This window comes from Vombatus ursinus, unplaced genomic scaffold, assembly GCF_900497805.2.
Source record: "Vombatus ursinus unplaced genomic scaffold, bare-nosed wombat genome assembly UNPS02014859.1, whole genome shotgun sequence".
Lineage (NCBI taxonomy): Eukaryota > Metazoa > Chordata > Mammalia > Diprotodontia > Vombatidae > Vombatus > Vombatus ursinus.
Genome location: NW_020954637.1, coordinates 2499855 through 2524477, shown reverse-complemented (window position 1 = coordinate 2524477; position 24623 = coordinate 2499855). Strand labels below are relative to the sequence as shown.

The 24623-nt window shown below is 46.1% G+C and overlaps 1 protein-coding gene across 2 annotated transcripts in view; it reads left to right on the top strand.

The window, feature by feature from the left end:
* Positions 1-24623, top strand: part of EPHB2 (EPH receptor B2) — a 191204-nt gene that overhangs the window by 124729 nt on the left and 41852 nt on the right. For both annotated transcript variants that reach the window (XM_027841405.1, XM_027841404.1), the window contains exons 3-4: positions 4560-4715; positions 10227-10562. In XM_027841405.1, the coding sequence (XP_027697206.1) occupies positions 4560-4715; positions 10227-10562 (492 nt within the window). The remainder of the gene's footprint in view (positions 1-4559; positions 4716-10226; positions 10563-24623) is intronic.

The window sequence follows — 24623 nt, the reverse complement described above, 5'->3', positions numbered from 1 at the left end:
ACTTCAAAGTTTGGACATCACTTTGTGTACTTGTCTCATTTTATTCTCACAACAGAGCTGTAAGGCTGGCATTATAGGTGTGTTGTTGTGTGGTCATTTCAGTCATGTCTGACTCTTCATTACCCCTTTTGCAGTTTTCTTGGCAGAGATAAGGGAGAGGTTTGCCATTTCTTCCAGTTCATTTTACAGATTTTACAGGAAATAGAGGCAAACAGGGTTAAGTGACTTGTCTAGGGTCACACAGCTAGTGTCTGAGATCAGATTTGAACTCAGGTCTTCCTGACTCCAGGCCTGGTTCTCTATCCACCTAGCTGCCCTCATAATTATCTCCATTTTACAGATTAAGGAAACTGAGGGTCAGAGAGATAGAGTAACGTGCCCTGGGTCACACAGCTGGTGCATGCCAGAGTCAGGACCTGAACCCAGGTCTTCTCAGTTCCAAATCCAGAACTCTATTCACTACAACACATGGAGTTCTGGGATATTAGATTAGAAAGTGTCCTTCCTTAGCACATAGAATGTTTGAACACAAAATGTCAGACCTGGAAGTAACTTTACAATATAAAATGTGACAGTTGGAAAGAGGAGACCTAGAACACAGAATGTCAGAGCTGGGAGGGCCCTTAGAACACAGAATGTCAGAGCTGGGAGGGCCCGTGGAGCACAGGATGTCAGAGCTGGGAGGGCCCTTAGAACACAGGATGTCAGAGCTGGGAGGGCCCTTAGAACACAGGATGTCAGAGCTGAGAGGGCCCTTAGAACACAGAATGTCAGAGCTGGGAGGATTCTTAGAACACAGAATGTCAGCTGGGAGGACTCTTAGAACACAGAATGTCAGAGCTGGGAGGGCCCTTAGAACGCAGAATGTCAGAGCTGGGAGGGCCCTTGGAGCACAGGATGTCAGAGCTGGAATATCTGGGAGGGGCCTTAGAACAGAGATTGTGAGGTCCTGAAAGGATCTTGGAACATGGAATTTTAAAACATACAGCGTTCAGAGCTAAAAGCAGTCTTTCAAGAGAACGTGAAGACGTAGGTCCGACTGTCCCTTCCCAGCATCCCCCAGCCCTCCCGTCTCTCTGTCCACACCCCTCCAGTGTCTCCTGGCCCACCGGTCTCTTTGTTACTCTTACCCACCATCCAAACCAGTTTTTCAGCTATTTCTTTGCAGCTGAGGTAGAGGTACTTGACGGTAGCTTCACGTGTGACACCCCCCATCCCCATCCCAGGGATCTTGGTGTTTTCACACATTCCTTCACTCCATTCAACAAACATGTGTTAAGTACCTACTGCATGCAGAGCCCTATGTTTTTGCTGGTGCCTGCCAACATGGAACTCACCCAATCTAACAATGGTAGCAGCAATGGAGACAGATCATTATAATGCCAGTATTACTCATAGTATAGTGCCTGGCACATAGTAAGCACTCTATAAATGTTAGTTATTATGATTATCATTATGATTATCATCATTATTATTACACCATTCAGGTTGCAAAGCGCTATGTGAGTTCCAAGGGCGAAGATTATTAGTAATGAGTGGAATGGGGGAGGTTTCAAAGGAACGGGAGCTTTAAACCACAAGAATAAAGCCCTCCCCCAACCAGCATTCTCAGGCGTCAGCATTGGGTGGAAGGCTGTGAATGCTGGAGGGTGGTGGAGGGGGATGTCAAGGCCTTTCCCTGGTGTCCTGTTCGTCTCTATTACAAACTCCAGGCCATCCCGCCTGGCACACTTCCAGCGGTGTGTCAGAAGAACCAGAGTGTAGTAGAAATGAAAAATATCACAGGCCTGGGAGCCCGGAGACCTGGTCTCCAGACCTAGCTCCGTTGCTAACTGGTGTGTGACCTGAGGCGGGTCACTGCCCTACCCTAGGCCTTCACCTCCCTAGCTTTTGCCAGACGAGATGATGGAACTAGGTCATGTTGGCGGCCCCTTCCAGCTCTAACGTTCATCGTTCTCAATACGCAGATGAACTAAGCAAACCCCACTTGAGAGATGAAGAAACTGAGACCCGGAGAGAGGAAATTACTTGTTCACAGACTCGGTACCCAGTGAGTTAGCGTCACAGCTGCCATGAGGTGCCTGGCTCCCAGACCTCGGCTCCTTCAGACGGTCCAGGAAGCAGAAGTCCTCACTCCCCCACCCGACCCAGCCTCAGCAAGCCTGGGTGCGGAAAGGGGAGAAGGGAAACAGTGGGATGCACTAGAAAGAATGCTTCATTTGGAGTTAGAGGACCTATGCTCAAATCTGCCGCTCCCCACATGTGACCCTGAACAAGTCAGTTCCCTTCCTGGGCATCATTTTTCTCTTCTGTGCCAACGAGGGGCTCAGTACTGACTTAGTAAGCTCTGAGGTCCCTTCCAGCTCCAAATCCACAGGGCTAGTCTGAGAGTTAGGAAGATCTGGGTTCAAATCTTGTCTCAGATACTCACTACCTGAGCTAGTACGTCTCAGCATTAGTTTCCTCCTCTGTAAAATGGGGATCATAAAAGCAGAGTTCATTAAGAGGATCAAATGAAATCACTCCTGCAACGCACTTTGCATACAGCGCCATATAAATGTCAGCTATTTTTACTGTTGTCATTGTTGTTATCTTCTGGATTTCAAACGAAAGGCAGAACGGGGAACCAGCAGAGCTTTCTCCAAAACAAATCTGTTCCTTCTGCCTAGGAAGTTTGGAATAGAAAGAGGCCTGCTGCCTGAAGAGAGAGGCGGCGGATAGAGTTTGGAAAAGGCAAGGAGTCCCCCCCTGTGCACCCGGGGCTCCTGTTTATTTATTGAGATTGCTAGAACATGTGTCACACATGCCTAGGAGTGCTTTGGGGGGCTGTGGGGGAGGTGTAGAGACGGCACGCTTCCTGCAGCTCAGATACTACCCTCTACTGTCCGTGGCTGGTGTTGCAGACGGCCTGACCTCGCCAGCTTGGAGGGACATCTATCCATCCATCTCTGGGGCTGGAGAGCTTCCCAGCAGCCTTTGGGAACCCGGTTCCTTAGTGCCAAGCTAGGGCTGCTGGAGCTGCTGCCGGGGAGAAGATGGGGAGAAAGGGAGGGGAGCACTGTTCCCCAGCCTCCTTCATCCGTATTTGGAAGAGAATTCCGCCAAAGCTGATCTCTTCCAAGACTGGATCGGCTTTTATTGAAGACTACAAACAGGCCGGGACTGGACCTTGTCAAAGAGGCTGAGAAAAAGAGAAAAGGACAAGGATTTAAGGAGAAGGGGGAAGGGTTTGGAGTCCAAGGACCCGAGTTCACAGTCTGCCTCTGGCACTTAATATCACTGTTATGTTGGCCAAGCCACTTAACCTTCCAGGGCCTCAGTTTCCTTATCTGCAAAATAAGAGTTTTACCAGACGGCATCTAAGGTCTTTTCCGGCTCTAATTCTATGACCCTGCAATCTCTTTGTGAGCCTGTTTGCTGTCATAAAACCAAAAGGCTGGGTTACCTGCTATCACGAGACATCCACTGTTTGGATTCAGATGCTCTAAGCTCTAATCTTGATCCAGTTCCTATTACCTGTGTGATCTCGAGCAAATAAATCAACAAGCCTTTCTGGACTTCAGCTCCCACATAAATAAGGAGGTTAAACATAAAGGTAAATATTTATGTAACTATAAATAGTTAATGAATAAATATTTATATAAATATAAATCTTTAATAAATAAATGTTTCTGTGAATGTAAATCTTTAATAAATAAATACTTCTGTGAATGTAAATCTTTAATAAATAAATGATTCTGTGAATGTAAATCTTTAATAAATAAATATTTATCTGATGTGGATATTTGATAAATAAATATTTCTATAAATGCAAATATTTAATAAGTATTAATATACATAAGGAGGTATATAAATAATAAAATAAGGAGGTTGAACCAGATGGCTCTTAAGAGCCTTTCCCATTCTAAGGCCTTTCATCCTTCATATGTTTCAAATATATAACGGAATGGGGTTCAGAGAAAGTTCTCACAGACCCTTAGGCGTCTACCTGGATCATAGAATCCTAGCTCAAGAGTGGAAGGGACCTCAGAAGCCTAGTCTAACCTTCTCTTTTTACAAATGAGGAAACTGAGGCCCTAAAAAAGTTAAAGGGACTTTCCCAAGGTCATACTGGTGGTAAAGGACAGAGCTGAGACTCGAACTCAGGTCTGTGCACTTTGATCCAGCAGTCATCCCACTATCCTGCAGGACCTCTCTAAGGGGAAAGGTAGCATGATAATCTGAATCACAGTTGATCAATAGCATTTCTTAAGAGCCTACTATGTATGAGCCAGGCACTGTGGCTCTGGGGACATAAGTACAAAGAATGAAGCAATCCCTATTCACAAGGAGTCTACGTTCTAATGTGAGTCCCAGGTCTGCCCCATGGGACCTTAGGCAATTAATTACCTTGCCAAGCCTCAGTTTCTTCCTTTGTGAAATGGGAATAATAATTCTGGTATCAGCTGCTTTTCTGACTAAGATTTCTTGACTCCCCCCCTCCACACACACACACACAGTCAGTCCAGTTCTATTCATTCATTTCTCTCTGGGTGACTCTCGTGTGTTTTCTCCTCTAGGCTGCCCTTCTGGGACCTTCAAGGCCAATCAGGGGGATGAAGGATGCACTCACTGCCCCATCAACAGCCGGACCACTTCAGAAGGAGCCACTAACTGTGTCTGCCGCAATGGGTACTACCGAGCTGACTTAGACCCGCTGGAGATGCCCTGCACCAGTATGTTGGAGGAGGAGGCATTTGGAGGACATATTCCTGGCTGAGCTCAGCCAGGGGGGTTGGGGGGCGGGGATCATCTCCTTGTGAAGCAGTTGCCCCCTGAGACCAATCATTCACTCACATACCACCCTGAAATATTTTTTGGCTTAAATTCCTTTTTCTTAAGAAGTAGGAGCCAAATACCTGATGGAAGAAGGATGACCCTTTTCTTTGAGACATGAAAGTAATTTCTGAGTGGAAAAGGCCCCTCGCCAGGGCCTCATGCACGTGGATGCATCACGGAGCCACAATCAAAGCTTATTTAAGTTCCAAAGGCTGTTAGAACAGAGAATAGGAGAGATTAGGGACCGGCTTAGTCCAGTTTGGCTGGAACAGACAGTGTGAACGGGAATGATGTCTGGAAAGCTAGACTGGAGTCCTGGAGGGACCTGAGTTCCAGGCTCTGGAGTTACTGTTTTGTCCGGGCAGCAACGCAGAACCAGAGAAGCTTTCTGAGCTGGGGATCTCTAGCGATCTACGTCCTCCCAGCTCTGGCATTCTTTCATTTATTTTGGTCTGTGGATTTCTCCTTCCCTCAACAAAGAAAATGTTTTATAATTGCTCTTCAGCTGAAGTGAGCAGGAGTGGAACAGTTCATTCAGCTCTTTAAGGCAGACAGGCCAGGAAGTTTAGCCCCTGGCCCATAGTCTCAGTCACACCCTAAGATTGCTTCTCCCATCTCTAGTTTACCATTGCACTTATTGACTGGCAGGCCCCATATCCCTAGGATCAGGAGAGAACCGTGGCTGAGCCAATGTTATCAGTCCTGTCGGGATACTGGGTCTTTAGGTGTTGCAGTGGATAGAGCACTGGGCTTGGAGTCAGGAAGACCTGAGTTCAAATCCAACTTCAGATATATACTAGTTGTGTGACCCTGGGCAAGTCCTTTCTCTTCTACCTATTTAAGTTTCCTCAACTGTAAGGGAATAATAATAGCACCTACCTCACAGGGTTGTTGAGAAGACCGATGAGAAGATATTCATAAAACACTTAGCATAGTGCCTGGCACATAGTAGGCACTTAATAAATACTTATTCCTTTCCCTATGGTGGGAACTGCCTCTCGGCTTCAGTCCCTCTTAGAGAAGTAGATGAGGGATGTGTCCATAAGGGCTTCTGTGCTGCCTACCCAAGAACTCATTGGGCACATTGGAGACAAAGATGTGGTCCATGGCCAGGCTCAGTCCTCAAAGGAGGGCCCCTTTTGGGGGTTCCGTATAGTCTCTTCCTTACAGCCTTCTCTTAAAACCCAGCCACTCCTCAGAGGGGTCACGTATCAAGCCCTTAGCATAAATTATTTTGTCCAGTTATTTTCCTCTGAAAAAAAGTGGGAGTACCATTCATTCATTTATTCAAACATTTATTAGTCAATCAATTAACAAGGATTTATTAAGGCCTCACCATGTGCCAGGCACTGTGCTAAGTACTTTGGATTCAAATAAGGGCCAAAACAGCCCCTGCCCTCGAGGGGTTTACATTCTTATGGGGAAACTGCGTTTAAATAAATAGGCCGATACATGGTACTTAGACTAGATAGAAAATAACAAAATACCTGCTGTGTCCGAGGCCCTCTGCTAGGTGCCAGTGCAAGGTCAAGACCTCCTGTGCCTTCCCATCTTGCACCATTATTATCTATGTCGTTCTGACAGCTCTGCCTAGAGGATCCGGCCAATGCCCTTGTAGCCTTTCTGTGGCTCCCTTAGCATCGCGGAGGTTCCCACTCAGCATTTTGGCTCATCATCGATTCTTGCTATCCGAGCAGACGCCATCCTGTTCTGGTCATCCATGTCCCCAGTAATATCCTTTATACCACTTGATTACAAACCATCGTTTGCAAAAAGCTCCCATCTGCGTCCGCCCACCCACCAAGTGTCTCTCTATTGTGCTTCAGAATATTTGTTGTTTCAACTTAAGCATGAAGGCTGCTGAAGCACGAGGGAACGTGGACTCTACATGTTAAAATTGGTTGGTTGAGGAGAGGAAAGTTAGGCATGGCCTGATGTGAACCTTAGGTTTGGGGAAAGCAGATTATTTCAAAGGGCTCTGAGAAAGGTTAGAGAGGAGCCCATGGCCTAAAATTCCATAGGAGAAATCATCCTAGGAGGGATGCAAAGAGAAATACATCTGATAAGGAGGAAGAGGTGACATTCTCCCAAGAGACCAACTTCTCTCTAGAGACATCTTGTTATTCAGTCACGTCTGACTCCCCACGACCCCATTTGGGTTTTCTTGTCAAAGATACTGGAATGGTTTGCCATTTCCTTCTCCAGCTCATTTGACAGATGAAGAAACTGAGGCAAACAGGATTAATTGACTTGCCCAGGGTCACACAGCTAGTAAGTGTCTGAGGCCAGATTTGAACTCATGAAGATGAATCTCCCTGAATCCAAGTCCAGTGCTCTATCCACTGGGCCACCCAGCTGTCCTAGAGGTATCACAAGGCACTTAATGACCAACTTGGACTCTTCAGGGACACGTAGAGAATATAGGAAGCAAGCATGAACAGAGGATGAATACAAAAGCATGGCATAGTCTCCTAAGGGTAGTATCAAGAGAGCTAAAGCTTAGAATGAATGAGCTGAGGCTGCGAGGAAAGGTTAGGGCCAACAAAAACGTTTGGCTCTTTTTTAGACATATTAGGGAAAAGAGGAAGCTCAGAGAAGAGAGAGGCCCACTGGGAAGATAAAAACAGATGACAGAGGGAAGGTGGAACTCCTCAGCCCTTAATCACGCTCCCGTTTCCTCTGCCAAGGATAATCCTTGGACTGAAAAGAACAGAGCCAGAACAGCTGATGAGACCAGCACCCACAGTGAAGTAGGGAGATAGTGAGAGAGTATCTAATTGCCTTTGATGACTTCAGGTGACCACACCTGGCGAGGCTGCAGTCCATGGTGCTGAAGGTTCCAAGCAATGATGAAGCACCATCAATGATCTTTGAAACAATATGGGAAGATGAAAAGGTGCCATGGGGCTGGGAAAGGACTAAGGTTTTCCTGATTTGGTGAAAAAGGGTCAAAAGTAGACTTTGAAAACTAAGTTTGAGCTCATTTTTAAAATTCTAGGACATAGGAGGTTGGGTGGACAAAAGGGTGGCTAGCAGCCATGTAGAAAAGGAAGCAGTGAGTGCAAAGAGCCAGCAAGACTTCCTTAGGGCAGGTCATGCCAGAACAACTTTCCTCTGTTGTGACAGTGACTAGATAAGTAGATGAGGTGAATGCTGTTGATAGGGATCATCTGGCTTTTAAAAGGCATTCAGCAACGCCACTCATGATGTTCTTGTGGACCCAGTGAAGGGATGTAGGCTGCACAATGAGTTAACTGCTCATGCCTCTTCAGAGATCTTCATGTTTGTTCTAAGTACCCAGAAGGGTATTAATATTAAAGATGGCTTTTGCCATAAGGAACAGCTTGGGCCCATTGAAAGTAGAGCACAGGTTCCTAAATTCGATTTAGAAAGATTCAGTTTCAGCCATAGCTTGTTACCCATCTGCAGGGCTTAACCAAAATAGATACATGATGAACTTAAATAGAGTGCCTGTCCAACTCCAGGTCAAAATCTAGGTTAATATGTGTTCATCATCCACTTGGTTTTTCCAATATGGATGGCCAGATGGATTTCCTTTTGAGTGACCATAGATCTGTTGGCAAAACACAGTAATCCCTAGGGATCAGGGACACAGTGGCATAATATCATCCACAGATAAGATATCTGTAGAATGTTGGTGTCAAGACGAAATTTTTTATCTATTTGGAAACTCCCCATGACATATACATGTTGTTCAGTCAGTCGGTTGTGTCTGACTCATTGTGACCCCATGGACCACAGCACGCCAGGCCCTTCTAACCTCCACTATCTCCTGAAGTCTATCCAAGCTCATATTCATTGTTTCCATGACACTGTCCATCCGTCTCCTTCTCTGGCATTCTCTTGTCCTTTTGCCTTCAATCTTTCCCAACATCAGTCTTTTCCAATGAGTCCCATCCTATCATTATTAGGCCAAAGTATTTAAGTTTCATCTTCAGTATTTGACCTTCCAGTGAATAGCCTGAATTAATTTCTTTAAGTATTTTACTGATTTGATCTCTTTGCTGTCCAAGACATTTACAAAACATATAATCATGGATAGGTAGTTGATACAGTAGCTAGAGCACTAGACCTGGAATCAGGAAGACCCAAATCCTGCCTCAGACACTTACTAGCTGTGTGGCCTTGGGCAAGTTAACTTCTGCCAGCCTCAGTTACCTCATCTGTAAAATAGGAATGATAATAACAGCACCTATATCTCAGGGTTGGTGTGAGGACAAAATGAGATAGCATGTTTAAAGGATTTTGCACACCTTAAAGTGCTATATAAATACTAGCTATTAGGAGATGGAATGTCTTATACAAGAAATGATTAGTTAGCAGGCCACTTTGACTTGAATGGAAAGTGTATGAAGGGAAGTAATAGGAAACAAAATTTGAAACATATTAAGAAGGATATTAGTGAAGGGAGGGGGGTGCTTAGAGAAAGTTTCAAGGAGAAAGTATTCTTGGAGTTGGGCCTCGAAGGATGAGTAAGATGTCACCTGGGACAAAAGGGAGAGGGAGGAGGGGACGACAGCATTCCAGATCTGAGCCAAAAGTTTGATGGCAAGGCAAGAGAAGGGGGGGGGAAAGGAAATCCAAGATGAGAAGAGAAAGGGCATTCAAAGAGGAGGTTGATCAAAGCTTTTCTTGGTATTGAATGGGTCCTTGGGAGCCAAGGGAGAACAGGTAGCAACTATCCTCAATAGACTTTAGTTCAACAATTATTAAGCACCTACTAAATACAAGACACTGTACCAGGTGTTGAATGTGCAAGGAAAAGAATGGAACCTTCCTTGCCCTGGAAGAATTGAGATTCTTGCCAGGAGGGAGGGATAGATAAGTAAATAGGAATTCTCTAGAAGTGATTTCAAGCAGGTGACAACACTAACAACTGAGGACATAGTCAATAAGCATTTATTAAGTGCCTACTGTATAGGTCTTGTGTAGGAAGTAGCACCCAAACTGTGCTTTGAATGAAATTTGGGGATTCTAAGAGGTGGAAGTGATGAAGGAGTACATTTCAGACATGAAGAACTAGGTATGCAAAGGTCTGGAGGTGGGAGATGGAATGCCTTATACAAGAAATGATTAGTTAGCAGGCCACTTTGACTTGAATGGAAAGTGTATGAAGGGGAGTAATAGGAAACAAGACTAGAAAGAAATTAGGAAAGATCCTGATTGTAAAGGGCTTTAAATGGCAGACTAAGGATTTGGTATTTTACCCTAGAGGCAATAGGGAGCCTCAGAAGGTTTTTGAGTAGGGAAGTGACGTGGTCAGATCCATGTTTGAAGGATTAAGAAGTTATTTGTTCACATCCAGTAAACACAGTGCAACAGCGTACAGCTGTTTCTGTAGTGGAATAGGTGACCTCTCTCTGACCAGCCGCTTTGTTTCTCCCCAGCCATCCCTTCTGCGCCTCAGGCTGTCATCTCCAGCATCAATGAGACCTCACTCATGCTAGAGTGGACTCCACCCCGGGACTCAGGGGGCCGAGAGGACCTGGTTTACAACATCATCTGCAAAAGCTGCGGCTCAGGCCGGGGCGCCTGCACCCGCTGCGGGGACAACGTGCAGTTTGCCCCGAGACAGCTGGGTCTGACGGAGCCCCGTATCTATATCAGCGACCTCCTGGCCCACACCCAGTACACCTTCGAGATCCAGGCGGTGAACGGGGTCACTGACCAGAGTCCCTTCTCACCCCAGTTTGCTTCCGTCAATATCACCACCAATCAGGCAGGTAAGAAATTGAAACCCGCCTATGAGAAGGGGTCATCAACGCTCATGACCAACCAGCCTATTCAGAAAGGTCAATCCCCAGGTTACCTTCTCAACTAGGAGTCAGGATCCCTGGTCCCAGACCTAGGACCTGCCACTAACTATTCAGGGCACTATAGACAAGTCACTTGATTTCCCTAAGCCTCGGTTTCCTCATCTGTAAAATGAGCACAGTGATACTTGTTCTGCCTACCTCTCAGGATTGCTGTGAGGAAACCACTTTGCAAACCATAAAGCTCTCTGCATGAATGAGAAATTATGTGATACGTATTACATATTATGATTATATATTGTGATTAAGTTTTATTTAGACATTGTGTTACATCATCAAATGAGTGCCTACTGTATGCCAGGCCCTGTGCTAGACCTCGTGCAGGAAGTGGCACCCAAACTGTGTTTCAAATGAAACTAAGGATGCTGAGAGATGGAGGTGAGGTTGGAGTGTATTCCAGACATGAAGAATCACGTGTACAAAGGTCTGCAGGTGGGAGATGGAATGCCTAGACAAGAAATGGCTGGTTAGCAGGCCACTTCTACTTGAATGGGAAATTATGTATTTATATATAATTTATGTGTGTATATATATATATATAATATATATATATACACACACATTTATAATTATATATTTATATATAATTATATATAGTATATAAATATACAAGTGATTTCACATGTATATTTGATATCATATTTCTTGCCTTCTCAAGGGGTGGAAGGGAGAGATTTGGAACTCAAAATTTTTTTAAATGAATGGTAAATTTTTTTAATGTAATTGAGAAATATTTAACAAGATAATTAAGTTTTTTTTTTCCACAAAAGAAAGCATATGAAGGGAAGTAATAGGAAACACTTCCCCTTCCCCAACATGAGTAGCGCCCTCTAATAGATGGGGGGAAATGAAGCAAAAACAACCAGAAGCCATATATGCAGCAGCATTCCACACCTACGGTCTCCCATCCATCTTACCAAAAGGCAGCTTCTCTTTGGGACCAAGACTGGGCATTGCAATAACTCGGCATTTAGCTTCATTTTAGTGCTGTTTTCATATATATGTTATTATAATCATCATGAGGAAGGTAGGTGTGCCATAGTGCACAGGCGGCCAGGCCTTGAGTCAGGAAGACTTACGTTCCTGAGTTCAAATCTGGCCTCAGATACCTGTGTGACCCTGGGCAAGTCACTTAACCCTATTTGGCTCAGTTTCTTCATCTGTAAAATGAGCTGCAGAAAGAAATGGCAAACTAGTCCAGTATCTCTGCCAAGGAAACCCCAAATGGGGTCACGGACACTTGGACACAACTGAAATGACTGAACAACAGTCATAACGAAGTTGTATCTATACTTCTTGAGACATCAGTTTTCTCATCCCTAAAATGGGCAAGGGGAGATGAATTAGACAGCCTCTCAGAACCCCTCCAGCACTAAATCCTATGGAAAATATAGCAGAGAGGGGCAGCTAGGTGACGCAGTGGATAGCACTCCAGCATTGGAGTCAGAAGGACCTGAGTTCAAATCTGACCTCAGACACTTGACACTTAATAGCTGTGTGACCCTGGGCAAGTCACTTAACCCCAATTGCCTTGCAAAAGAAAAAAAAGAAAAGAAAGAAAATGTAGGAGAGAACTCCTTGGACAACTCTTACGATTAAGAGGTATTGATTTTTTTATTGCACTGAAATAAAATTTGCCTGTCTTTGACCCATTGGCTCCAATTCACAAGATCATAGGATTTCAAGCTACAAGAAAACTTACCTTGAGTGTAAACTTGGTTCAATGGAAAGAACACTGGTTCTGGAGTCAAAGGACATGGGTTCAAATCCCTCCTTTGGCACAGTGAACCTGTGTGACCTTGGACCTTAGCCTCTCTGGGCCTCAGTCTCCTCATCTGTAAAAAAAAGGAGCTTGGCACAAGAAATCCTCTAAGGTCCCCAATCTACTCCAGATTAAGAGACCTGCCAAGGGTCACCTAGTTAGTAAGGGGCAAAGCCAGGATTGGACACAGGTGTAGACATGATTATCGTGTTTGTATGTGGGAGCGTTATGTGCATGAACAGATTCATATATTTATTTGTGTGTGCTTATTATATATACTAATATAGCACATCCAGGCCAGGATGTATATATGTGTATGTTGCCTTTCCCCTGTGTTACCTGGGATGTATATTTGTTCATCTTGCCTTTTGCCCATGATGCCTGTAATGTATCTATGGGCATCTTGTTTTTCTCCCAGGTTGCCCCACTCCCTGGTAGAATGCAAGCTTCTTGAGGTCAGAGATTGCTTCATTTTTTTGTCTTTGGATCCCCAGTGCCTGGGTTGCCATGGCAAACAAAAAAAAAAAAGGCAGAGTAGACCACAGTAGCACCCTCATTCTGCCAGGAGAAACTGAGTGAGTCCCACAGCATGTTGGACGGACACCTGCCTTGTGGTGAACTTTGGGGAGAACGTGGACAAGATGGACAAGATGGACAGGCATGAATGGGTTGTGGTCTGGACTGTTGGGTGGAACTCCTGAACATAGAGATCACTGAGATTCATTTGAATATTCTCAGTGCCTAACATAGTGCCCAGCAGGTGCACAGTAGGTGATTAATAAATGTTCATTGATTAGTTCGTGGAGTAGTGAGTGTGACTGTAGTGTATCAGTGCGGGGAGCAGGTCTGCTTGTGTGAAAGTGTGCACCTGTGTGAAGGAGGGAGTGTCACATACAAAAAAGACTGAACAGAACAAAGCCATTCTATTTTGGGTCCAAGACTGATTAGAGACAGGGCTGACAGTTTTCCACAAACTTAGTTGTAAACTGTTGGCTAAGCTGTCTAATTTAGCGGTGCTTTCACACCTCGCAATTAAGAAACTGTTGCTCCATTAATACCTCAGCTGTGACTTTGCCAGCTTGGCAGCCAGAGAGCCTGGGCCCTGGGCAGCTCCTGCCACCCCCCACCCCAGGGAGCCCGTCCAGGCTGGGAGCCTCCACCGGTGCTCCAGGAGCACCTTCGCTCCCGAGGGCTCACACTTCCACCGCCTGGGGGACAACACTCTGTTCATTAGCGCTAAGCAGGCCCTGCCTGCTGGAGAATGCCCTCTTCATTGGAGGCCTGGGAATCCTTGCCTCGCACTTCACGCAGTGGGGAGTCAGGGCTGGCCATGGATTCACTCAGTTCCTACTGAGGCTGCTCCGGGACTGCAGATGAGGGATCCGGGGGAGAGTGGATGCAGCAACCAGAGGTTGGGGAGGGAAAATTGGCTCCCTAGGAGTGGGGATATTGAGCAATACTGAGCAAAAAGACTGCAGAGTAAGTGATGTTTCACTTTCTGAAGTTCTTTCATGTCCATTTTCTCATTTGAACCTCACAAAAGCCCAGTAAAAATTATTCTCCCAGTTTTACGGAAAAGAAAACTGAGGCTTGTGCCTGTCATCACCAGCTAATAAGAGGCAGACCCAGGTTTTCTGATTCACGGGCTAATCAGATGTGAGCGGAAGAGACGTTAAAGATCAAAGAATAACACCCTCATTTTACAGGTGAGGTGAGGTGATTCACCGGCTTCACACACGTCATAAATGATAGAGCCACATCCTCTGAGCAAAAGTCCAGAGCTCTTCACCACAAACTACAGTGTGAAAGATCTCAGCACCAACATGAATAGAATGTAGTGGAAGAGGACCTTAGAACCCAGGATGTCAGAGCTGAGATGTCAGAGCTGGGAAAGTCCTTAGAACACAGGATGTCAGAGCTGGGAGGGCTCTTAGAACATGGGATATAAGACCTGGGAGGGACCTTAGAACACAGAAGGTCATACCTAGGAGGAGCCTTAGAACATAAAAAATAGAATATTGGCACCAGAAATCACTTTAACATATAGAATGTCAGCCCTAGAAGGGCCTTAGAGATCATTTAATCAAGCCCCCTTGTTACAGACAGGGAAACCAAAGCCCCAAAGGGCTGTGTGGTTGGTCTGAAATGGCCCAGCCAGTCCATGGCAGTGCTAGAATTAGAACCCAGACCTCCAGCTGCCCAGACCAGTGCTGTCTCCCTCCTCAGCTCATCATGCTGTAGCCCTTACATGTGTTTAGCCTTTTAACTGTTCAAAGCATCCTCTAATCTGTGATCCTCTAATCATCTGATCCTCTCGACAACCCCATAGGGCAGAAACACGGAGACTCAATATGGGAAAGTGGAGCAAACTGTGGGGATGCTTGGCCTTCCTACCTCCCAGGGCTGTTGTGAAGATCAAATGGGGCAATGGACGGGAAGGGGCTTTGAAAAGCACGAAGGACCTGCCACAGTTAAATGTGGGGGAGCTCAGTAAAGAAGGGACGGTCTAATGGGACATATTATGGCCATAAAAAGAATCGCCATCACTGGCATCACCCAGCCCTTCTGCTTTCTAGCTGTGTGGCTTTAGGTGAGGTATTTCACCTCTCAGTCAATAAACATTTATAAAGCACCTACTATGTGCCAGGCACTGCACACTTGGGATACAAAAAGAGGCAAAAGGTGGTCCTTGCCCTCAAGGTGCTTTCAATCCAGTGGGGGAGACAATGAGCAAACAAATATGTACAGACAAGCTATAGACAGGATAATTAGGAAATAAATAGCAGGGAGAAGGCACAAGAATTAAGAGGGGTTGGGAAGTTCAACTAGTTCAGCAGTTGTTGAATAGTTATTCAAGGGGGACAGTCAGAAAAAACGCCCAGAGCTGAGAGACAGAATGTCTTGTTTATGGGACAGCCGGGAGGGCAGGAGGGCAGGAGGGCACTACCTAAGGTTCATTCCAGCTTTTACATTTTGTGCTCAAAAATCTCTATATTCTAAGGCCCCTCCCAGCTCTGACATTCTGGGTCCTAAGGGCCTTCCCAGCTCTGACATTCTGGGTTCTAAGGTCCCTCCCAGCTCTGACATTCTGGGTTCTAAGGGCCCTCCCAGCTCTGACATTCTGGGTTCTAAGGGCCCTTCTAGCTCTGACATTCTGTGTTCTAAGGGCCCTCCTAGCTCTGATATTCTATGTTCTAAGGCCCCCTCCCAGCTCTGACATTCTAGGTTCTAAGGTCCCACCTGGCTGTGACATTCTCTGTTCTAAGATATTCTCTTCCCCCCAATCTCTACAATTCTATGTTCTAAGGTTCCTAACTCAGCTCTGGCCGTCTGTGATTCTACATGAATTTTTAGAGGTAGCCTTTATTAAGTAGCTACTCAAATGCGCTGTGTTAGCGTGCGTATTTGTATCATATCAACCATCCCCAGCAGTGATGATGAAATAGTTCTCAGTTGTTTCCCTCTCAAAAATCAGGAGGGCACCTTGACATCTGGAAGGTCACAGGAGCATAAAATCGTGGATTTAGAGCTAGAAGGGACATCCAAGGCTGAGTCCTTACCCCTTCATCTTCAAGACAAAAAAGCTTAGCCCTAGAGAGAAGTGACTTACCCAGGATCACACAGTTCATAAGTGCCTGAGGCAGAATTTGAACCCAGGTCTTCCAGCATTCTAGCCACTATAGGTGAAGAAACTCCCCCTGACTACAGTTCAAAAGCCTTGTTGTGTTTATCAGTTATGGTTAGAAAGAGTTTTAAGTTGGTACTGGTATGAATGAATGAATGAATGAATGAATGAATGAATGAATGAAAAATTTATTAAACACTCACTATGTGCAGAGCACTGTGCTAAGCTCAGAGGATTTAAAAAGAAAAAAGACATTCCCTGTGCTAAAAGAGCTCACATTCTAATGAGGGAGTCAATTCACATAGGAAATTTTAGCTGGAAGTCAGATAGAAAGGTCCCACGATCTTTTTAGGGTCATTGGTAAAGCCAATGATAATGCCTCATATTTAATGTCATTTCCACTGATTCAGTCATTTCATTTTCTGACATCGAAGCTTTTGGAGGGGACTTGCGAGAACGCTCTTTCCTGGGTCTTCAGTAGCTGTGCCCACAACTCCTGCTGGAGTCATTGCCAGGCTGCATCTCCCCAGGGGAATGCTTCACCAAATGGACATTGCCGTTCCCAAGGCTCTTGATCTGGTCTTGGAGATGAGATTGGGGCCTTTTCTGACTGCCCCAAGTGCATGCTGGTCTCTGCCTTCTTTGAAATTCTGCAGCCTCTATTGTCAGCATCATTTCTTTTGGCACTGATCACCTAACAACAGTATTGGTTCAAATCTAGGCCACCTTTTTCCCCATGCCTGGCTTCTCTAAAACCTGAGTATGTAGCCTCAAATCGCTGTTCTTTTATGGTATTTTTTTTTCCCATTTTGTATATTTTCCCTTTCAAAGAGATGGCGCCTCTGTTCAGAACCGTGCAGTCTTACCTCATCTTGGCCTCTGGTGTTCAGCTGAGTTGAGTCCAGTCTCTGAACTGGAGAATGAGAGAGACATCGTGTCTCTCTAGCACAGGCCTGGGCACAAAGTAGGCACTCAGTGCATCCTTGGACTAGAGATGGAAGGCTCCTTGAGGGCAGGGAGACTGGCTTATTTGTGTCTTTGTAGATAGGATCATGTCTGGCATGGAATAGGTTTTGTAGTAAGTCTTCTTTGAATTGATTCAAAAAATCACAGTGTTAGATCTGAAAGGAATCTTGGAATGGAGAATAATAGAACACAGAATGTCAGAGCTGGAAGAGACTTTAAAACATAGAATATCAGATCTGGGAATTTCTTCAGAGCAGAAAGTAACAGGGCCGGAAGAGACAGAATGTCACACAGAATGTCAGAGTTGGAAGGACTCTTAGAACACAGAACGTCAAAGCTAGAAGGGCCCTTAAAACAAAATGTCAGGGCTGGGAGGGCTCTTGGAACACAAAATGTCGGAGCTGGGAGAGATTTTAAAACAGAATGTCAGAGCTGGGAATTCCCTTAAAGCATAAAATAACAGAGCTGAAAAAGACCTTAGAACACAGGATGTCAAAGCTGGGAGGGCTCTTGGAACATAAAACATCAGAGCTGGGCAGGCCCCTTAGGACAAATAGACTGTTAAAGCTGATAAAAAGAGCATCTGGAGTCCAGTCCTCCCATTTTATAGAAGAAAAAACTGAAGCCCAGAGTGGTCCATTGTAATGTTTCCTCTAACACCAGCTCTTCATTTTACAGATGTGGAAACTGAGCCAGCGCTGCCCCCCCCCCCCCCCCCCCCGCCCCAAAAGGAAATGATTTGGTGAAAGGCCACCCAGTTAATTAATGAATGAGCAAATGAGTTTTCCTCCAGGAGGCTTCAGATACTTGGTCAGGGCAATCAGGATTTCTGGACCACCTGCCCCTACTGAGCCGACCCCCTGGGGCAGTCATCACTTTCTCTCCTCGTTCCCCCCAGCCAGAAGGCTGGGCCCATCCCAGCCACAAGCCACTCTTTGTATGCTCTCCCCAGAGTCCTATCTCTGTGTAAAGGTCAAGGGGCACAGCTGACCTTATTCCCCTTGCCAGTGAAGCATGCTGGTAATTGAAAATGCCAGAATTCCCCACTGACTGGCTTATAAGGAAAGCTGCTCCCAGGCCCGAAACCTGACACCCTAAAGCAGGCAGGCAGGGGGGATCGGGGTAGAGCAAGCTGAGACCTGGGGGGAGTCAGCCTGTTGGAGATTTCCCAGCTGTTTTCTTTTTCCCCACCGTTAATCTCTTTGGATTTCAGGGAAATGGCCTTCAGCGTTTGGTGGGGGTCTCTCTCTGCCTTGATCCTTTCTCCCACAAATGTCAGTTCCCTGCCAGGGCTGGGGTTATGGGGCTTACCATGATCAGAGTCTGGGGGGTGGGGGTTATTCTGCCTGTAACTAAAGCCTGACAGCTAAACCCAGGAGAGGGATGGGGCCGCCGTGACTGTGCGGACACCTCCAGGGGATGCAGCCTCCTGTCAGCCAGCCAGGCCAGGAGCCTTGGAGGCCACTGGGTCACTGCCCAGCTGGTGGGAATGGATGAGAGCAAAACTGAGGGAGGCTCGGGAGCTGGACTGTCCTCAGGAGCCCTCCATGGCCGTCAGGTGGTTGCAGGGCCTAGACATGAGCACGATGCTCTCAGAGTGTTTATAAAGGATGAGTCCGTGGATCATCACGGTACAAGGGAGAGCATGAGACCAGAGGAGGAGAGAGGCACGTACAGGAGAGGCTGCTTTCACCCAGAGGGTATGGGAAACGTTTCCTGGGAGAGGGGGCTCCAGGCTTGAGCCTTGAAGGAAAGAAGACCAGACAGAAAGGAAGCATTGGGAGGAAGACAGGGAAGGAGTGTGGGCTAGTGGGTAGAGGGCAGGACTTAGGAGCAGGAAGGCCTGGAGCCACCTTCTACCCCTGACAGTGCTAGCTGTGGGACGTTTGTCAAGTTACTCATCCTCACTTTCCTTGTCTGTGAAAGGAGAGACTTGTACTAAATGGCCTCTGAAATCAGAGGCTCACACAATCTGTGATCCCATGGGTCCATTTAGGGATGACAGATCACGAGGAAAAGGCATAGAGAGGAGATGGAAGAGATCAGTGACCCAGGGGCAAGCTGCATGGTTTGGTGGCAAGGGGCCCTGTACTTGGAAAGTTTGGGCTTTAGTCCTTTTTAGATTTAAATTTCTCCAGTCTAAGTCTCCTCTAAGCCCTGGCATTCTGTGTTCTAAGGCCCTCCCAGCTCTGACATCCTGTGTTTTAAGGCCCTCCCAGCTCTGACATCCTATGTTCTAAAGGCCCTCCCAGCTCTGACATTCTCTGTTCTAAGGATCCTCCCAGCTCTGACATTCCATTTCCTAAGGGCTTTCCTAGTTCTGCTCTGCCAAGGACTTTCAAATAGGGATACCTGTCCCTCTTCTGTTTTATCAGGTAATGCATCTGAAAATTCCGATCAGGAAAATGTTGGAGCCCCAGTGTGGATTTTGCTCAAGGAATGAGTAGTTGGTATGCGTGGGAGAGTCTAGAAATGTCAGCCAGCCCCTTCTACCAAATGGCCATCCCTCAACAGGAGACAGTCATGATTTAGGACCCAAGGACAGCTCACATTTTGATAGGAGTTTAAGGTTTACAAAGCGCTTCTTTCACAACAGCCTTGCAAGGTGACTTGGACAAGAATTATTATCTCCATTTTTCCAGAAGAGGAGCTTAAATTTGAAAGGTTATGATAATAGCTAAATCCAGCAAACTCTAGTACACTGCACTGCCCAGGAAGCGGGTAGTTGAATGAATCATGGAATCACAGGTTGCTATTGCTGGGAGGAATCTTGGCACAAAGAATGGCAGAGGTGGAAGGAGCTTTTAAAACATAGAATATTAAGACATAAAATATAAATGGAAAGAGCTTTAGAACAAAGAATGTTAGAACTGAACAGACTTCAGAACATAGAAATATGGAACTGGAATTATCTTTAGAACACAGAATTTTCAGAGATGGAAGGAGGCCTTAGAACATAGAATGTTAGAGCTGTAAAGGATCTAGAACAGAATTTCAGCGATAGAAGGGGGCCTTAGAACATAGAATGTTCAGAGCTGTAAAGGGCCTAGAACATAGAATTTTAGAGATGGAAGAAACCCTAGAAAATAGAATATCACAGCTGTACAGGAGACCTTGGAACATAAATTTTTTTAAAAATAGAATATAGGATGTCAGAGCTGAGGTGGACCTTAAAACATCCAGCACAAAATCAGAAGCAAAGGAACTTCACAACAAAGAATATATAATTTGGAAGAGAACTTGGAACATAGAGCTGAAAGGAGCCTGAGAACTGAGACTATTAGAGCTGGAAGGAACTTTAGAACAAAGAATGTTTTAGCTGAAAATGGTAGAAAGCTGGAATTTAGAACATAGAATAATAGAACTGGAAGGGGTTTTCTAACATAAAATGTTAGAACACAGATTCATACTGAAAAGGACTTTAGAACAAAGAGTAGTTGAGCTTTACGGGACCTTAGACTGTGGAGTGGCTGAGGTAGAAGGAACCTTGTAACCCCGATTGTCTCACTGGGACAAATGTTTAAGATTTCCCAGCGGAAACAGCTCCTGCCATATTCCCCAGACAGCCGTGACCTCGGCTCTCCCGCATCTGCCTCTCAATTGATCCCCTAACCTGGAAAGGGCTGCTTTTGGTGACTGCCCAGGGGAGATTGAGCGGGTTTATTGGACTAAGTGAGTGTCTCTGCCTCTGGCCTCCCCAGGTTGCCTCCCTCTCCTCCTCCCCTTCCTGTGGTGTCTGAGAGTATCCCTGATTCCAAGTCATTGACAATTTTCTCCTCTGGCAATTATGAAACCCCAGAAGGGGAGGGATTTTTTGGTCAGACCCCAGGAGGGAAGGTTCAGCTTTGACTGGTGACAGACTGGAGAGGATGGAAGTTTGCCTCACAGTCATCACAAAGAAGACTGTGTCCTCAGGGAGCCAGAGGAAGAATGGAGCATTCCAGTCCTCACACAAGGCTGGCCTGAGAGAGAAACCAGAAGACAGCAGTGACAGCGTCAGGGCTTGGTTTGGGGGTAGGGAGGGGGTGGGTTGGTTATTGTTGGGGTTGGGTTTTTTGGTCTAATTTCAGCTCAACATCAAAGTGTCCCCAAAGCATCATGGGACAGAAATTTTACCCCTCCTCATGTCAGGCTCCTACCTCCTCTCTTCTCCATTCCTTTTCTCTTTCCTTTTTCCACTCCACCTCTTTGAAGTTTTTCATTTTCTTCACCTACCCTTTCCATCATCTGCATTCTTTTCTGCCCTCTTTCTCCCTCTCCCCTCTAACCTTTTCCCTTGTCTCTTTTCTCCCCTCTCCTCTCCCTTTTTCATCCTCTCTCACCCTCTCCCTCTCCTCCTTTATCTCTCTTCCCCACTGTGTCTTCTCCAAATCCCCCTCTCCTCTCTCTTCTCTGTCCTTCTCTCACCCTCTCCTCCTCCTCTCTCTTCCTCACCACCCCTCTTTCCTCTCTTTCCTTCCTCCTCCATTTCCTAGCTCTCTCCTTCTTTGTATGCAATGTTTTGTCAACCTTAAGCATCTCTATAATTGTAGAGTATTTTATCTTCCTCTCCTACCCCTTCCTTCTCTCTCTTTTCTCTCTCCCACCCCTACCTCCAGCATCTACTTCCTCAACTTTCTCCCTTCTCCTCTTTCCTTTGCCTCTGACTCTCCCTCTCTTCCCCTATCCCTCTCCTCCCCTATCCCTCTCCTCCCCTTCCTTTATCTCCCAGCTCTTCCTTCTCCCCTTTATCCTGACCCTTCTTTTCCTTTCCATCCATCTTTCCTTTACATACCTCCTATCTCCTTCCTTCCTTTTATCTCTCACCTTTCTCCCTCTCTTCCCCTTTATTCTGACTCCTTCTTTCCCTGCTTCTTCCCTCTGCAGCCTTTTCTTTCCTCTACCTCCCCTCCCCACCTTTACTTAATCTCCCTTTAATTTGGACCCTGATTTCCTCTCCCTGTCAGTACTGGGGCACTTGATGATGATTAGGAAATCAGGTTGTTTGAAGAGGGGGTTGCTTGATCAAAACAATCACTTGGTAAAGGAAGCAACAGGACTCATCCCTAATATCCCCACTTCCTTCTGGCTTCCCCATCCCCCACCAATATGAAACACTAAACAAAACCAAGGAGATAAGGCGCCTCCAGCCAGTCTTACCCAGCAGAGCACTCTGTCTGGGAAAGAGTGTTCCAACCCTCTCAACTATGTGATTGATTCAGTGAGAGCTCAAGCATGGGATCAGGAGGCCTGAGTTCAAATCTCGGCCCCACTTCTTCTGCCTTTGAGACTTTGGGCAAGAACCTCTCCTCTCCTGAAAAGTGAGGGGGTTAGACTAGATTGTTTTGCAGAATCACAGAATATCAGGGTTGGAAACAACCTGAGATGTAGCCTTTTAGTTCAAACCATTGCTAGAAATAAATCCCCATGACATTCTGGTTGACCAGTGGTCATCCAGGCTCCATTTGAAGACATCCGACGAGGAAGAACCCACCATGTCCCAAGGCAGCATATACCGCGTTAGGGAAGCTCTAATTGTTAGAAAGTTGATCACATAACTTCTACCCCTTACTCTTGACTCTTCCCTCTGGGGCCAAATACTTAAAGAAAGTAATCAGGCTTCTGCCCAGAGTCCTCTCTTCCCCAAGCTCAATGTCCCCAGTCGTTTCAGCTCCTATGGCCCTTCACCATCATGGGTGCCCTCCTCTTGACTTTCTCCAACTCACCACTATCCTTCCTAAACTGTGGCGCCCAGAACTGATCACTGTATCCTAGATATGGCCTAACCAGGGCAGGGGAAAATGATACTCTCACCTCTTTGTTCCCAGAAGCTACATTCTTAAAGCTGCCCAAGATCATTATTTCACAATGTTGAGATCATATTGAGCTTATGGTCCACTAAATCCCCCAAATCTTTTTCAACCAAACTGCTGTCTTATCATGCCTCTGCCATCTTGTCCTGGTAAAGCCAATTTTTAAACCCATGTCAGACTTCACATGTATATGATCATGAGGTCCTGTTCAGCTATAACATTCTATTTTAAAATCATCTCTACCTGTAAATCTTTGTTGTTGTTATTGAGTTGTTTCAGTCATGCCCTACTCTTCCTGATCCCATTTAGGGTTTTCTTGGCAGAGATCCTGAAGTGATTTGCCATTTCCTTCTCCAGCTTATTTTACAGATGAGGAAACTGAGGCAAACAGCATTAAATGACTTGCCTGGTGCTCTATCCACTGCGCCACCTATGATCCTACTATTATCTCTTTTTTCCAGAAGGGGAAACTCAATCATGGCAAAGTCAGAATACTTATCTATCCAGCTTTGAGAGAGGCAGAAATGGAAATTATAAACATTCACATTTTTGTAGAGCTTTAAGGCTGACAAGAGGCTTTCATCACGCCAATCCTGCAAGGCAGGTGGGGCAAGTATCTCTATCCCTATTTGACAGTTAAGGAAAGTGAGGTCCAGAGAAGTTAAATTACTTGTCTAAGGATTAAAGCATCTCCGCTCACAGAACCCAGTTCACGGGCTGTCCAGTCCAGTGACGTCATTGTTGTTGTTGGGTCATTTCAGTTGTGCCCAGCTCTTCCTGACCTCGTTGGGGGTTTCCTTGACAAAGATACTGGAGTATTTGTTGTTTCTTTCTCCGGGTCATTTTACAGATGAGGAAACCGAAGCAAACAGAATTAAGTGATTTGCCCAGAGTCATAGAGCTTTTAAGTGCCTAAGGCCGGATTTGAACTCAGGAAGAGGAGTCTCCCTGATGCCAGGCCCGGAGCTCTATCCACTGCACCACTTAACTGCCCTCCATGACACCAGTGATGTCCCAAGTGTTACAAAAAGCCCAACTTGATACACCGTCCATATTTCCATGTAAAAGGTAGAAGAAGCTCTCCCTTGGTGTGGCCAAGGACCATCCTGTCCTAGCTCTTACTGCTGCCACCTCCATCTGGGCCTACCCTCAGGCCAAGCCCCTCTGGCTCTCTGTGCTCTTGAAATGAAATCCTGATTTCTCAGCTTGTGCCACCCTGAGCCAGAGTTTCATGAGCCTCTCACACCCGGTGCAGCCTGCTCATCATTCTGGTGTCAGTACCAGGCCAAACCATCGACATTTTATCCCTGGGAACACAGCTAGCACTAAACCATGGAGAGGGAGTCAGAATCCTAGAAGGTCAGAGCAGAGAGGCCCTTAGAACATAGACTGTCAGAGCCAGAAGGAAACTGAGAATGTATGTTGTCAGAGCTGGGAAGGCCTTAAGAGCAGAGAATGTCAGAGCTGGGAGGGCTCTTAGAACACAGGATGACAGAGCTGGGAGGGCCCTCAGAACACAGGATGATAGAGCTGGGAGGGCTCTTAGAACACAGAATGTCAGGGCTGGGAGGGGCCTTAGCACACAGAATGTCAGAGCTGGGAGGGCTCTTAGAACACAGAATGTCAGAGCTGGGAGAGCCCTTAGCACACAGAATGTCAGAGCCGGGAGGACCTTAAGACACAGGATGTCAGAGCTGAGAGGGCCCTTAGGACACAGGATGTCAGAGCTGAGAGGAATCTTAGAACAGAATGGCAGAGCTGGGAGGGCCCTTAGAACATAGAATGTCAGAGCTGGGAGGGCCCTGAGGACACAGAATGTCAGAGCT